This window comes from Apis laboriosa, unplaced genomic scaffold, assembly GCF_014066325.1.
Source record: "Apis laboriosa isolate Shangri-la unplaced genomic scaffold, ASM1406632v1 scaffold34_cov151, whole genome shotgun sequence".
NCBI classification, from domain to species: Eukaryota; Metazoa; Arthropoda; class Insecta; order Hymenoptera; family Apidae; genus Apis; species Apis laboriosa.
This window is the reverse complement of record NW_025222928.1, coordinates 2,491,635-2,508,113: the sequence shown is the minus strand read 5'-3', so window position 1 is coordinate 2,508,113 and position 16,479 is coordinate 2,491,635. Positions and strand designations below refer to the sequence as shown.

The 16,479-nt window shown below is 32.6% G+C and overlaps 1 protein-coding gene across 12 annotated transcripts in view; it reads left to right on the top strand.

The window, feature by feature from the left end:
• LOC122715039 (nuclear receptor coactivator 7) overlaps positions 1–16,479 on the top strand; it is a 192,563-nt gene that overhangs the window by 114,989 nt on the left and 61,095 nt on the right. For 8 of the 12 annotated variants that reach the window (XM_043936931.1, XM_043936929.1, XM_043936921.1 and 5 more), the window contains exons 2-3: positions 11,421–11,489; positions 12,798–12,907. In XM_043936931.1, the coding sequence (XP_043792866.1) occupies positions 11,421–11,489; positions 12,798–12,907 (179 nt within the window). The remainder of the gene's footprint in view (positions 1–11,420; positions 11,490–12,797; positions 12,908–16,479) is intronic. The other 4 variants (XM_043936934.1, XM_043936930.1, XM_043936924.1 and 1 more) reach the window with 1 other exon arrangement.

Sequence of the window (16,479 nt, the reverse complement as noted above, 5' to 3'; positions counted from 1 at the left end):
CTCGCGAATTTTCTCGAAAATTTATCGGTCAATAAATTAATTTGAATGCAAATTATACGCTAGATTCGTTAGTGGTAATTTGAAAAATGTGTTTCGGATGTTATGAATTTCACGTATTCCACTTTTACGACTCAATTGACACACGTAGTACTTGGACACGAATAGGTTGCCATTGCGTAGGTACACGCATTCGATATAATTTATAATTTCTTAAAATAGAAACATTATTCTTCCCTATTTATTATTTTTTTACCATAGAAAACAGAAATTTAATTTAACCTGCAAATTTATATACATTGGAATAAGGAAAAAAATACCAATATACTGCATCATGCTTACCATGAAGCTTATTTAAACTCTATATTAGAGAGGCTGTTCAAACATTTGAACATCGAAACCGATGCTTCGTATGTGGTCCACTATAGCGGACATTCATTTATGTACAGAGATAGATTTATTGGGCGGCCACACCGTGTAGTCGCCCTACCAAAAGGATTAGTGTAAACTCCATTTTGCGATATGCAGCTTTACTTATGGAATCATCCTTCAACAGTTGCTATCGCAATAACTGTGAATCACCATCCATTAACCTTTGTCCAATAGTATTCTTGCGTTTGCAAATGTATGGAAAAATTCGCTTAAAAATCTATTTCCACTTTTTATTAATCAAACGTCGAATTATAATCGAAAGGGGGAAAAAGTGTAATGTAAATCTCGACATTAATGGATATTTAAGAAAGAAAATTGAATGAAAAAGAATTCTGTCCCAAATCTTTTTCTATCCTTCTCTCTCTCTCTCTCTCTCTCTCTCTCTCTCTCTCTCTCTCTCTCTCTCTCTCTATTCACTCGATATCGATATTCTCCCTTCTCGTACCAAATTTCCTCCTCCAGTGATCAGTGCCACTGGAATATCGAAGGACGATCCCGATTCCGAAGCATAGCGACTCGTTCTGGTATTCATCGCACGGCGCAAAGCCTGCGGTGGAATCTCAATGTTGCCCGTTATACAATCGATGCTCCGCTGCCTTTTATCGATCTGTAACACCATCCACGGATAAACAATCCCGATCGATCGGCTTATTAGGCGGCTCATTTCCGGCGAACGTCCTTTCGTTTCCTCTCGACCCTGTGTTTGACTTAACGAGCTCGCCCAATCGCGGCCTTCCACAGACGTTTCGCGATTAATCAAATTATTATTATTATTATTATCATTATTATGTACTTCGCTCCTAAAAGATGGCGCGTCACTCGACCAATCGAGCTCTTCAATGACCAATTTGTGTTTTTATCCTTCTGGAGGAAGTTTAGAAAGCATCGTTTTTGTTTCACGTTTCAAGTTTTTTTCTTGTTTAATTTAAAAGTTTAATTTGTGTGAAGTGAAGTCTTTCTTTTGTACTGTATTTCTTCTGAAAAAAGTAATATTCGAAGGAGCGAGGTTATTATTAAAGGTTTCGAAGATTGACAATAAAAATCGACGAGGTGATCTCGTTATTCTAGAGTTTAAGTTAAAAATTGTGAGATTTTAATAAATGTTGGAACATTTTTAGGAAAGAAAGGAAAGAGAATTTTGAGAATAAAATCGATCGAAAAATTTTCCTTTTCACAGAAATTCAAGAGTCTTTCAAACGGTTTTCTCTTTCAACCTCAGCAGAATCCCAGCAGGATCCGCTCTAATCACCCTAACAAGAACATAATAACCCCGGTGTATCATTATCTTAACATCCTCGGGCAACCACAGGCAACGATCCTTTCTTCCTCGTCCTCCTCTCGTTCCACGACCATTAAGAGGCCACTCGTCCACTATCTCTCGTTGAAATGCCCATTACCGACACCCACGCTGCCTCCAAGTTCGTTCACACTTCGAGATACGAAAAGTTTATTCACCCTTTCGCGCGAGGAGGAACGCGCATTCGATATATAAACTAGTTCGATTTGAATAAATTACACGTGACAAATGCGTTGCGATACCTCAACACTTATACATTCAAATGCATTCGGTACGGTATTTATATACGGTGGAAATCATAAATGAGTAGTCCAGTTGCACGGTTCAGAAAGATCGACGTTGGTTTCAATCCGATGTACATCATCTGAAATATGCGATACGATTTAATTCGTATTTAGATCGTAATTTTAATTCAATTTCCATCTGCAACACGTGAACGTGGGATTTATGATTTACGAGCTTGTCGAAGTAATATATTTTCTCTTCTGGAGTCTTGATTTGAATAGAAATGATAGAAACGCGATGCGAAATGGACGATTACTTTCATTAATTTTGTACCAGATGTAAATGATATTAATTGCAATGCACGTGTTACCATGTTGGCAGGAAAAAAAAGTGATATACTCGAAACCAGATTTTGTTCGAAGTCAAAATATTTTCTTATACGTCACATATATTAAATCCATGACAATATAAACAAAGTCTCGATATCTTGTGCACTCCATGTACATTTTTTTCATTTATTTTTGACTTGTTCTTCAGAATCAACAAGCAAAGTCCACGAATATATTAAATTTGAAAAAAAAAAGTATGGTTGCAATCAAGGAAATATCACTCCACGGATTTATTAAACACATTTCTCGATAATATTGTATAATAATTTCTACACACAGTTTTCTGATCAGGATTGGACGGATATTCCTTTTGATCATCGGCTTCCCGGTTAATTATCCTATTTCCTTGGCGAGGACAAGCGATTTTTATCGTGCGATCAAGGTCCTTTCCTAGAATAGTCACTTCGTCGCGTCGATCGTGTGGAAGATCGGAGAAGGTCAGTGTCCCCGTTTGAGGCCACTTTTCGAACCGGAAGTCTCGCTTTCGAGCGTAAAATGCGGCGCGAATACGAGATCGGAATAGGATCTTTCGATCGTTGGATCGGTATTATCCGTCTCTTTTCGTACGAAGATATCACGAATCCTGAGATTTTTTTCTCTTTCTCTCTCTCTCTCTCTTTAGAATCATAGAAGAATCCTTCTGGATTTATGTAAGAGCGATTTTATCCGATTAAACTCGATTTTCCTTTGAAATATCGCGAATTTTTATTTATTATTTATACGTTCTTTTGAATTTGATTCTTTTCCTTCTTCTTCTTCGTCTTCGTTTCGTGAATATTTGCGCGTAGAGAATTTCGAGAGAACTCTGAATTGTTGGAATGGAAAGGAAATGTTGGAATTATTTTTGGAAGATAGAAAGTTTTTATGAGCAGTATTTCTTACAATTTTAATTTCTTTTTTAATTTGTTTCTTTTGAAAAGAAAAAAAAAATTTGAATAGAAATTTTGGCTATCTGTTCAATGAAGATTAAACGTAGGAATTTGATCGTAGGAGATATTCGTATATGTATTTTTGGAATTCGAGTCATTCCTTGTGGAATTTTGCAAGGATTGGGTACAAAGGCTTTGATCACAAGTATTCATTCGTTGGAATTCGTGTCATTTCTCTCGAGGATTTTGATGAATAGTACAATTTCAATGATAAGAATCTTCGAATTTATCCTTGGAATTTAACCCATTTTTTTTTTTTTTTTGAAATATGGATATAATTTTCATTATAAAAAACGTTCACATATTTGAATCGTGAATCGAATTCGTTTCTTCTAAATTCTCGAAATGAATGGAGCACGTTTATATAACAAATTTATAACAAATTTCTTTCCATTCAATTTTTCACACATTGAACACCTAATTACGATATTTTACTTCGCATGACAACAATTTGAACTATGATATTCACATTTTTCACCTCGTTTCACGAAATTCTCTCTTATAGTATTCGATATGTGTATCCTCTGACATTCTAAATATTTTTCACTTTCCACGAATAAATCGAATAACTAATTTCAATATCCATATCTCGTTTCATACGTGTATTTGAACTATGACATTTCAGTGTTTCGTGTTTCCATTCCATTTGATCCCGCCGCAAACTTCTCCCGATTTTACCTATCTCATAATTTCCATTTCGCATTTCAATATCGAGATTCACTCCGTAAACGATCCTCGAATTCTCGATTTCGACCGAAGTTTCCATTCGACGAGGAACAGAATCCGCATTTTCCAACGTATAATGCATCATCAAACCGAAACTGGTTAAACTTAACATCGGTTAAATCTCGAATTTCCACTCGAATTTTCCTCGATCGAGTTATAGAGTATATTTTCTCTAAATAGGCTGATCAACATCAGAGAGATTCTCTTCGAACTCGAAGGCATTTTTTTGAAACGTGGAAGATTAACGATTTCGATTCGAATCGAAATTCGTAGCACTTAACCATTGGACAGAGAAGATAAATTAAAGGCGTATCGTCTGTAATAATTTATAACGTTAGAGACGAAGAATTTTAATCCTTTGTGAAACATCGCGTTTGATGTTAGAACGCTTTGAATGAACGCTAACGTGATATTTTATAATCATTTAAGATGAATCGAAATTAAAAGAAATAAAATTAGAGTTGGTTTATGATTACTGATAATTATATCGTATATAAAAAATTTCTTAAAAGATTAATTTTGGAATTGATTACGTGTTTCAATCGTAGGTATAAAATTCACATAATTCTGAATGTTTAATATGTGTATTTTAATTACTTCGTTATGCAGATTATGAAATTATTATTGAAGTTGAAGATGTAATATTTATCTGAAAAGTTAGAAAAAAAGAAAGAAGAAGAAGGAGAAAAAGATTTACAGGAAACGATAATAATAAAAATTAATTCTGATAGAGATTAAATCATTAAATTCGTTTCCTGTTGGCAATCAAATCGAAAAAATTATTGATAATAATTATATTTCTTATTATAATTGCAATTATAATTACGATTATCAGTTATAATGATAATGCAACTGCATCTCTCATTTCCTTTCTTATATTAATTTTAAAATATTTTAAAATTAATAGTTAAATATTTATTTATTAATGACAATATTCTTTGTTATTGTATCATTGATACAATCTTTATTAAATAAACTAAAGTTAATATTAATATGTAATGATAATAATTAAAATATCGATAATGGATAAAAATAATTGAAATTCTATTTTTATTTTTTATCTAAAGCTACTATTAGAAATATCGTTAACGATAACTTGAGTATTAACGATATTTCATTGAGTTTTCAATGCATTCAAAATATTAATAATAATACAGTAATAACTAAAATAATAACTAGAAGCGAATGAAGTATACTACAATATAGTTTGAATATCTTAACGATACACGAAAAATTATCAACAAGATATCGATAACAATCGATAATCGATAATCGCAACTCTACATTTCATTCCTTCGATACTAAAATCGAAATTAACGTCAAACTTGCGAAAGCAGAGGTTAGTTCAACTACGATCAAATATTACGGCATAAAAGTTAAAATAAACAAAATAAGACAAAATTTACGAGAAAATTTCCTCTTTTCAAAACTTTTCAAACGCATCTCGCGTTATGGGAAATCGCAAACACCGTTGATCACAACGTACAAAGATATTCTTCATCGGTGAGGTTAGACCGTGGTGCGAGGTAATAACGCGTGACTGGAATAATAAAAGACCCTGTTTTACCGATCGATCGTACATACACGGGATGAGCAACGACCGGCCGATATTACCACCGAAATGAAATATCGTCCACGCTTGTGATAAAAATGTTGAAAACCCGGAGAAAACGGTCGGTGGAAAATGCCGATTTAAACGACGCGTACACGCCGCTTCCTCTTTTTACGGCGTCGAATAGAAAGTTTGCGGAGGATCTAGCCAGGCTTCTCGAATGGTGTTGGCTGATTTAAACGGGGAGGGGCCTTTGTATCCGGAAACTGGCGAGCTTCGTGTCGTGACTTCCTGGAGGAAAGTTCCTTTTGTGTCGTGGAGCGTGTAATTAAAAGTTAGTGTCTGGTAACGGTAGATTTTGAATGAAGATACGTACGTACGTATTTCGTGAGAGGATTAATTATTTTTATAGGAAGTAAATATGTTAATTGAAAACTATTATATATCTGAAAAAAAAGATAATTGTGATGCTGGTATGATGATGGTATGATGATAAATGTATTACCACGTGTTATTTATGTATCGGGAAAATTAATATTGATGAACTTGTCCATATGCATATTTCGAATACTTTGATGGAAAATAATAATGGAAAAAAAATAATATTACGTGGAGATTGAATGTTGAACGAACATAAAAGAAATTAGAAAAAGAAAAAAAAAAGATTGCATAGAAAATTTGTTGTGATTTACAAAGAAGAAAAATAATTGAAAAAATTCTTTGTCTCGATGGCTTTGAAAGAAAAATAACGCAACCGACCATGGAAATTTCTTTCCTGATTAGATACTGCTCCACCTTGGCGAGTTCATCGGAAAAGGTGAAGGGTAGTCGAAAACACGCGTGAAATCGTAATATTGACCATTTTATAAATTCACCTTTGTAAGTGAAGTTGAATTCAAGAAATTTTTTACGACGCAAAATCAATACGTAGGAAGGTCGATTAACTTATTAAAAAGATATAAAGATACTTAAATCCGTTTAAATATTAATGATTTATTAATTCGTATATACAATAATATATTCATTTATCAATATATAAAATCAGATTAATTATTTTACAGATATATTTGAAATTCAAGCAATTAAAATTTCATCAAAACCCCTCTCCCATCGATAATTAATTTTCCACAATAACGTACATTGAAAATCTATATTATGATATAATAATAAAAATTCGTCTTTTTATTTTTTTTCCTTACCACCATGTTTTCTTCTTTCACGATCGAATCGTAATTAAGAAAATAAAGTTAAAATGCTAAAGAAAATGATGAAAAATAACGGTGAAAACACGAATCGCATTTTTTAATCATCGTTCAATCGAAAACTCGTTAAACGATGCGGTTGATTGTAAAGTATTCGTGCACGTAATATTATTCGCCATCGAATCGTAACCGGAAACGAGAAAATACGTCGCATCTTTTTACCATCCACCAAACGGGGAATATTTAACTCGGCCACCAACGATCTCGAGACTCTGATTCACAGTGACTGTCCAGTCACGTTCCCCCTTAAAATATTATCCCTCGAGAACGAGAACTGAATAATATTTCATCGAGCTGTAACCGGGAACGTGAGCAGATCGTGGGTGTAAATCAACCTTTCCTTCTATCTCCTTTTTAACGCGTCGCGTTCGATTAAACCGAAATCTCCCGTGAAAAATCATACGATTTTTTTAAATAGAAACTCGATCGATTTTTCCATTACGATGCAACATATTTTTTATACGCGACTCGTTCGAGTCGTGGGAAAAGTATAAGAGAAAACTTTCAACGAGCAATGTTTGCTTGTTGATTTTCGAATTTTTTTTTTTTTTTTTTTTCGATTTTTCTTTTCCCTTTCAAACACATCCGATGATGATCATCTATCTCTGCAATCATCTCGATCGATCTCGTTTCGACGCGTCCTTCAAACCCGTGATGGATCGTAACCATGACCTATCTTATCACCTTTGCTTTTAACCTTTTGAAACTTTCACATCTCGTGACATTTTCATTGATACATTAAACTCCAAGTCTTATCAATTCTATACCGATATAACTGTAATGATACGTATTCAATTTCAACTTCTTAGAACCGTAACGAACGATATTACAATTTTTCAATGGAAATAATAAATTTCACGCGATTACATCCTATCTTCTCCATCCTCGCTAAACATAACCATACCGGTTTCCCTTATCCAATAATATTAAACTTTCGAAAGCCATTAACACGAAATTGATCTTCTTGAGCCAAATTTTTGATCGTAAAACAGCCAAGTTTTGTAATTACTTCGTTTTACGAACTAATTACGATCACACGTGTAACTCGATTCGACAAACACGCGATGATCATCTTTTTTTCTCTCGACGCGTTTCCAGCTCGGATCGTGGACTTTTTTTTTTTGAAATCATCGACACACGTTGAAAAAAGAAAACGTCGAAGAACATATGAGAAAACGTGTCGTGTCGCGGAAAAATTTCGAAAGAATGCCTGTTTTATTTCGAGCTCGACATCGGCTCGAATCGGCCGCCTTTCTCCCTCCCGATGGAAATCGAGTCCGCGATATTCCGTATTTTTGCCTTGTACGTAAGTGCACCGGTGGAAACGAGTTTTCAACACGGTCGTGAACGTTAATGCACGTATGGACGTCACGGTGGTGGACGTTATCACCGGCATGGATCGGCGAAATCCACGAGGGACGATAATAAGCTAACAACCGGCCACGGTTTCCACGGTTCGACGAGCGGAATCCTTGATTTTCACGGTTGCGAATTAACAAGCTGATTTAATTTCATAATTTTAACGAGGGGCGGCTAATCGATAGAGAGATATTATATATGGGTCAAGATGTCTGGGAGGATCTTCAGAGAGTTGGAAGGGGGAGGAATGTGCGTTTTGTAATTCCTGTTCCAACGATGTTATTCATATTTCCTGGCATTGTTGCTCGAAAAGGGAATTTAGAATTTGTTGGAAGACGAATGTGATAATGGAGGAAAACTTGTTTTATAGATTTTTAAGAGGAAAGAAGGAGATCGGTTTGATGATAAGAAATATAGAACGTGTAGAATGCTAATGGAAAATCGTGGATGCGAACGATGTTTCAGGTTTCAGGTGAAATATGATAAAATCAAAGTTGTGAAGTTGCGAGTTATTAATAAGTTCGATAAAACATCGATATATTAATCATCTTGGAATTTTAATAATGTGATAAATCTAAGATTTTTGTTAAAATTTCTAGAATGTTTAAATTATATTAAAATCTACGAGATAGTGTAGAATTATCGTGGAAATTTTTTCACTCCACAATTCTAGGATATAGAGATTACCAGAACTTGCGTTCTAGGGTTCCCTAGGCTCGAGATCTCTTAAAAAATCAACATCCACGATAGTAAACTCGTCGAAACGTGGTGGTCTCATTTTTAATATATTGAATACTTGATATTACCTCGTATCTTAGCAAGAGCTAAAGTTGTCGCGTATTTTCCTTGGACGATCTGTCGATTGTCGACGATCCAAATTCATTATTTATATCTTCCACGTAATTTGCTACGTATTTATAGAAACATGAAATATTAGCGCTACGCAGTATTAGATCCTACGCATTTCCCGTTTCTTCATTTCACGTTTTCCTAATAACTGAAACAAATTGAAAACGTTACGTCGCTTCCTCTTTTTCGATGACGTTCAACAACGTCGAAGACAACATTTGTTTTGTAAGTTTTGATAGTGTGAGAGAACGAGTTGTGCGCAGTCCGTGTTACAGTTTGAACAAAATTTTAGATCTGTTTATTTATTTTGTTTCGTGTTGTCTCTAGTGCTAGACGATCATTCAATGTTGTCATCCTGCCAAACATGACACTCTGTTTCCATAAATATAGCTCGATGCTGTGTCGTCTCGTTTTTCATTATAAATTTTTTTTTTTCCATTGTTGCCTCTGAACAAAAAGATCTGTCACAAGCCGAGTTTCATTGTTTTTACATTATGTTCTTAAACGATAGTTGCTCGAAAACAATGATTTACACGAACAGATCTAATTGAGCACAGCCACGGTATTACTTTTTCCAATTTATACGCAAACTTTTTCTATTCTTCTACGTGTTATTCGCAAATTATCAAACATTTTTCACGAGTAATAATATTGTTCAAATTTTTTATTTACACATATTTTTTTTTTGCTCTTGCTCTGTCATATTCGACTATTGTTAAAATTAATTCTCGTTTTTATTACAAAAAAATGTAAATGTTAACTACAGAATATAGAAAAGTAAATATTAATTAAGAATACGAAATCAATTCAAAATCCAATAACTCAATAATATTCATGATCAAAACTAAAAATTATTTTTACAACAATTTCAACAATCATTTCCAATCGAAAGAACAAATGACCATGTTCTTTTTCTCTCTCTTTTTTTTTCTTCTTCATACCTTCTTAACTAACTTAACGATCAAAACTTGTTCTTTACAACAGATTACAATATAAAAAAGAGAAAATATGAAAATCTACTTTTACAACCAAAATCGAATCAAAATAGGCAGGAAACAAATGAGCTACTTAATTCCATAGCCAGAAAATAAATTAATACAGGAACCGTTACGATAAACCAGAGCCTCGTGAAACGACAGAGCAGGAATACGCGGGCAGAGTTCGAAAATAGAAGTAAGCGACTCGAATGCAAATCCGATGTAACGAGCGGACTCGTCAGGATAGGGGACAGTAATCGAATCAAAGCATCGCAGTTAGTCGTCGCAGAGAGGAAGCTGTGCGATGGCACAAATACGCCGTTTCGAATCAATCCGGTACCAGTCATCGCTCGAGTGTATACCTGCTCCGCCATTTCATCGCCATCGTCGATTATTCTTCTCTTCTTAATTAAAACGTTTCAACATTTTCTCTCCTTTTCTTTCTTTCTTTTTTTTTTTTTTTTTTTTTTCGTTTCTCAAAATTCTCGAAACGATCCGACTTTGGAATTTTGACAAGTTCCATTTTGTCGTAATACGATACTTTTTGTACTTTTTGATCGTAAGTTATATTTGATAGATCGATTTTTGAGAAATAAAAAATATAATAAATAAGAAGAAGAATTTCTTCTTACAAATTTATTGACTTATTAACTTATCCAATAAAGAAATCTTTATCTTAACTTTCGTTTTTTACCGCATTATTAACCGTTCGTTCTAGCCACTTCAAAAAGATGAATATATTTGACGTGTTTTGTAGGTAAAAATGACAGGTAAAAATAACTGTAAGTTGTCGTATAAAATAAATTAATGATGATATAAAAAAAAAGGAGAAAAAAAAATATACGAAATAAAAATTCGTATAAAAATAGTAAAAGGAAAATACAAGTAGTAAATTTATTATACAAGAAAATCGTGTCTTAAAATAACCACAAAAATAACTACTGACTGCATAAACATAACTATATATATATATATATACACAACGCTTAAACTTATGATTTATTAGCTATGCTAATGATTATGATAAAATCGTGAAAATTAGGAATGTAACTGAACTTTTGAGATAGTCAAAAGTATTACGTTTTAAATGTTAGAAAGATCGTTCTAAGAATTACAGGAAAGTATATTCAGTAAGTAATAAAAATCAACTGCATGAGTGCATCGGAATGTACGTTTGAGTATCCTTTTTTTTTCTTTTTTTTTTTTTTTTTATACACAACCTGTTTGTACAAAATAATTTTCTTACGTAAGCTAATCGCTTTTTATCTCTGCTATTTTTATTTTAAATCGATTTATTTTAAATCGTCCGCTGTCGCCCAAATTTTTTTTCCCCCAATTATAATTTAATTTTTTATTTTAAACATTTTTGCACGCAGTTTGCATGTAAACTCACCGCTGTTGTTTTGGATTGTTTGTTGCATCCTAGGTCCAGGCGAATGTCCCAGGATATCACCCATTCGAGATCCACTGAGAATCTCACAGTACCATATTTCAGGTACGTACAAATTCGAAATTCTACAAATTCCCTCTATTTCGAATGGCTGTGCGACGAATTGCAAGCATCGCGTACACACACACACACACACACACATATATATATATTTTTAATCTCCATTTATATATATATATATTTTTTTTAATTCGCCGTGGACAAGCATTTTTTCCCTTCTTTATTGTTTTTTTTATTATTCCAGATTGTTAAAAAATTTTAGACTATTTGTTCAAGTAATGGATCAGCAAAAATTTCTTTTCCTCTTTTAATAATTATTTTTTTAAAATACTTCCCAAATCTTTAGATCTTTCGATATATGTATATATCAAATATGTATATTGCAATTTAAAAAAGAAAACGTAGTTAATTAATTTTCTTTTTTTCCAAAAAAATTTCATTCATCGGATTAAGGATTAAAAATCCAACGAACACGACGCAAGTTCAAGTGGTGGCACGGTTTAACAGATTTTACTTGTTGCAACATCAGATAACCCGTTCGCGCCCCGTGCTCCTCCATTCGTGAAATTTGTTCTTCTTTTTTTTTTTCCTCCTCATGACCAGTAATTTCATTCACGAAAGCTCCATTGTTGCTTGCTATCTTCGCCGGCCGTTCGTCTCGTGGATTCATCCATCTTGTAGGATCCGTTTATACGACGCATGGTTCGTTGCATCGTGAAATTGCATTGTGCCCCGCTTCACTGGCTCTGCTTTTGCAAATAAAACAAAGAAAAAGAGAAGGGGGTGGGGAGGGAAGGGGAGAGCAACGAATAATCGAGATTTTACTTGGAAAGAAACGCTTACGCGTAATGGAATAATTAAAAAAAAAAAAAAAGTCGAATCATAGTTGCTTAAAAAAAAAAAAAGAAGAAAAGTAAAATTATTATTTGTGAGAATTTCATTTTTGATTATTTTTATTATTCTTCCAAAGAGATTTTAATTTTTTTCGATATATATATATATCTTTCAAAATTTGATTATGCAATGAAATAGAGATAAATATATTCAAGTAAATATTTTATCAGATCTAAAAATCTTATAGTAAAAAAAATAGTAAAAAAATAAAAAATTATATAGTAATTAATTATATAAATATTATATAGAATAATATTATATTAATTATATTAATTATACTAATTATATAGAATAGTAAAAAAAAAAAAAATTAATCATGATTCAGATTAATTTAACCTCGCGAAGGAATTAATTTTGAAATAATAACAAAATTGGCAAAAGATGGGATATAGTTATAATTATTTTCGAGCAAAGAAAGCGCAAAATTTATCATTCTAATCTTAATTTATTCTTTTGTAGGAGCAAGAGTCGTAGCGTGGATCATGGATTCGCGGCGCCTTTCGATTGGGATTCGTCGAAGAACAAAGTCGATCAAGGACGGTTCGAGTCGGTCGACGAGTTCGCAAAGGGTGAGTAACTTCTTTCATTAGAATTCTGGAATAAATACGCATAAATATCTAGAAAATTGAAACTTGAATAAATTGATATCAAATGTCAACAGTATCCAATAGTATCGAGTATTAAATCAATTAAACCAAATTGAAATGGAATAATGGAAGGATTAAAGATGAAACAAATGATACGAAAATAAGATCGAATGGACACGTTAAGTGATTGAGAGATTAATAAAAGCAAAATGTGGAAAAATAGGCAAGATTTACACTCGGTTATCTCGAAAACGAAAACTCGGTATTTTCATTTCATTTCGCGTTTATGCACCGCGTAATCGCTTGAATTATCTCCAACGATTAATCTTCGAGTAAACTTTCTTAATCTAAATTCTAATTCATGCGCACACCTGAAATCCTATGTACACTCTGGTTCATAAATATATGGATTCTACTTCTTAACCAACAATTCAAATATACAATATAAATTAGCATTATCCAATTATTCCTTGTTGTTCTATTGAAGATATGCGATCTTAATAATTTAATCGTTTTTAATTCATCAAATAATCAAATAATTTATATCACGTATCAAATATTGGAAATATGGAATCATTTATACACGAAATTGTTCTGAAAAACATTTATTATGAAAACTTTTACCAACTAAATGAAAAAAATAATTAATAATCAAGATGAACAAAAATTATCCTAAAGAACACGTAGTGAATACGTGGGAGAAAAGAAACTTTAACGTGTTCTTCATTATTATTATTATTATTACTATTAACATTAAACGACGATAAAATTAAATACGTAAAATTTAATTCAACGATTTCATACACAACTTTCGTACAACTGTTACAATTAAGGTATACAATCTCGTCTCGATAAAAAAACAAAGAGAGAGAGAGAGAGAGAGAGAGAGAGAGAGAGAGAGAGAGAGAGAGAGAAAAGAACAATTTTCACTGTAAAAAAGAAAAGAAGAATGGAGTGAAAGTCGAAAGTGATCCAGTGGCCTGATAAAACGAGCGTTTGTGCTCGAGATTCATCGTGGCTGGGTAGGCCACACACGGAAGTTTCGATCGATCGGCCGGGGAAAGACTAATCGGAACCAGGCGGCCATCGTGATCGAGAGAAGACGAAGGTCTTCTTCGATCTTGGGCGCTAAGCGTCCCGTATGCAACCTTACTCATTGCGAATTACATTGACTTACTTTTCTTAAAGTGGCACAAATGCCAGGTTTGATCGATCGTTTCGCGCGCGCGCCACCAAGCCTTTAATTGACATTCTTCTCGTGAGATTTATCCGCGCTTCCCGCAGATTTTTACAACGACGACACATGGTGACCACATCTTCGTTGCGAAATTTGAATCGTGAATTTTTTTTTATTGAGAATGTATTATACTTATCGCGTATGTATAGTATAGGTTTCGTGTTTTATATATAACTTTTTTTCCATACGTATGGAAATTTTAATCTTACTTTTATTTATATAAAAAATACACTGATCAAGATTGAACGAAAAGGCGTTGGATATCTTGTTATATTTTTATATACTTTGGTTTTAGTTTTTATCTGTTGATCTTAAATTAAAATCCAATTGAATAATTTTAAATCGGATAAAAATCAAAAATTCAATTTTCTGTCTGGCTGGATTTATATCACTGTGATTTTCGATTCTTCGATCGTCTGTTATCAAACTCGAAATAATTTTGCGACAATTTTTTTTTTTTTTTTGGTTCCATGATATATGTTTAAAAATAAGACTATTGTTATTTTGGTTTTAAATATATATATATATATTTAATTAATATATTTTTTTAAAAATAAATTTTTATGGAAAAACTTACGAGACTTATATTCAGTATAAATATTCTCGTCGATGCTCGTTATTTTTACGGCTGACTTTCGTTCTTACATTATAATATGGTTATTTTTAACACGAGTAACTGGTAACGAGGTAAATTTGTATCGGTTATGTTACCAGCTTTCCATTACAATATTCCGCGAAGAGAATAATGAAGCTCATTTTAATCGAAACATGGAGGCTATTTAGCAGATATATTGGTCGTTGAAAATTAAGATTAAATAAATTTAAAATTTCTTGTTCTTTTTTTTTTCTTTTTCTTTTTTTCTTTTTTTTTTTTTATGGAACAAGAAATCTAAGCCAACTTAACTTGATAAAAAAAAAAAAAGGAAAGGCCAACTTTATCTTGTTAAATTAAATGATATGTTTTTTTTTCATTTATATCTTTCAATATAACGATCTATAGTTAAAGGTTACTCTACGTCAATTACGGTAAAATAAATTACTTCAAGAAACTACTATCATAGTTAAGAAATTACTTGATTGAATAAAAAGATAGAAATTAATTCATTTATCCTATGTTACCGGAAAACAATAATTAATGAAAAATCCTTCGAACGAATAAAAAATATTGTATAGATATTGATAGTATCTAAGCATCTAAAATTTTGATACGTATCGAAATGTACACTCTTGCTTATACTTTTCTGCTGAAATGATAGATTCGAATATTTAATTTTAGAATAAAATTGATCTCACAAATAGTCATTATGATAAGAGCGATAGTAACTCCCCTCTTAACTCTATTAACGAAAAATAACAATATCTTTCCAGGTAATCTGAAATGTATTCGTACTGTAACACGAAAATTATAGAAATATATCAAGTCATGTATTGCGAAATATACACGATAACGAAATATCTTACATCACAATTTTCACCAGAATGGTCCCAATTTTATCATTTAATCCGTATCGAGCAACAGAATAATTTATTACCCCCCCCGATTACGCATCGCTGAATTATTCATCCACATTGTTGAACATTATTTACGATCGTCGCTCCCCATAATACGATAGAAAGAGAGAGAGAGAGAGAGAGAGAGAGAGAGAGAGAGAGAGAGACGCTTTTATCTCTCAATTTGCATCCGAGAGAGAGAAGAATTAAACCTCCCATTTTTCCCATTGGTTGCCGTTCGTTTGTTCGCCTCGTTAGTTTTACCAGCAAAAGTATCGATCCTGAATGGATTTAACGTGTTTAAACCCTCCATTCCGGATTTTCGAGCATCGACGAAACGCAATGTTCCGCGTCCTGTGTCGAGTCGAATGGGAAAATCTAGATCACGAGGAATTAGAGGTTAGTTTATCGATTATTATTAATCGCCTATCGTCGTCCTCGACGCAACGTGCGTTTAATAATGGTGGCCGGTTCGGTTCATTAAAGCGAAACAGTTTAATCACTTTCTTGTTAAGTTTAATAAGCGATATCGTCCATGTCATCACGTTTTTTATAATATAATATTTTTTTTAATCGTAATTTTTCTAATTCTCGAAAAAATTTAATTTAGTTAATTGACGTTATTTGAGTAATAACAGTTACGAATGTTCGTATAACGTTTCGTTAAATTTAACGAAAAATTCGTTCGTATTATTATTTATGATTCGAAATAAATGAAATTAAATAAATTAGATAACAAATTATTTGCATTGATACAATTGGATTACATATATATCCGAATATATATATATAATATTAAGTTAAAGTTATTCATTTTTCGTCGTAA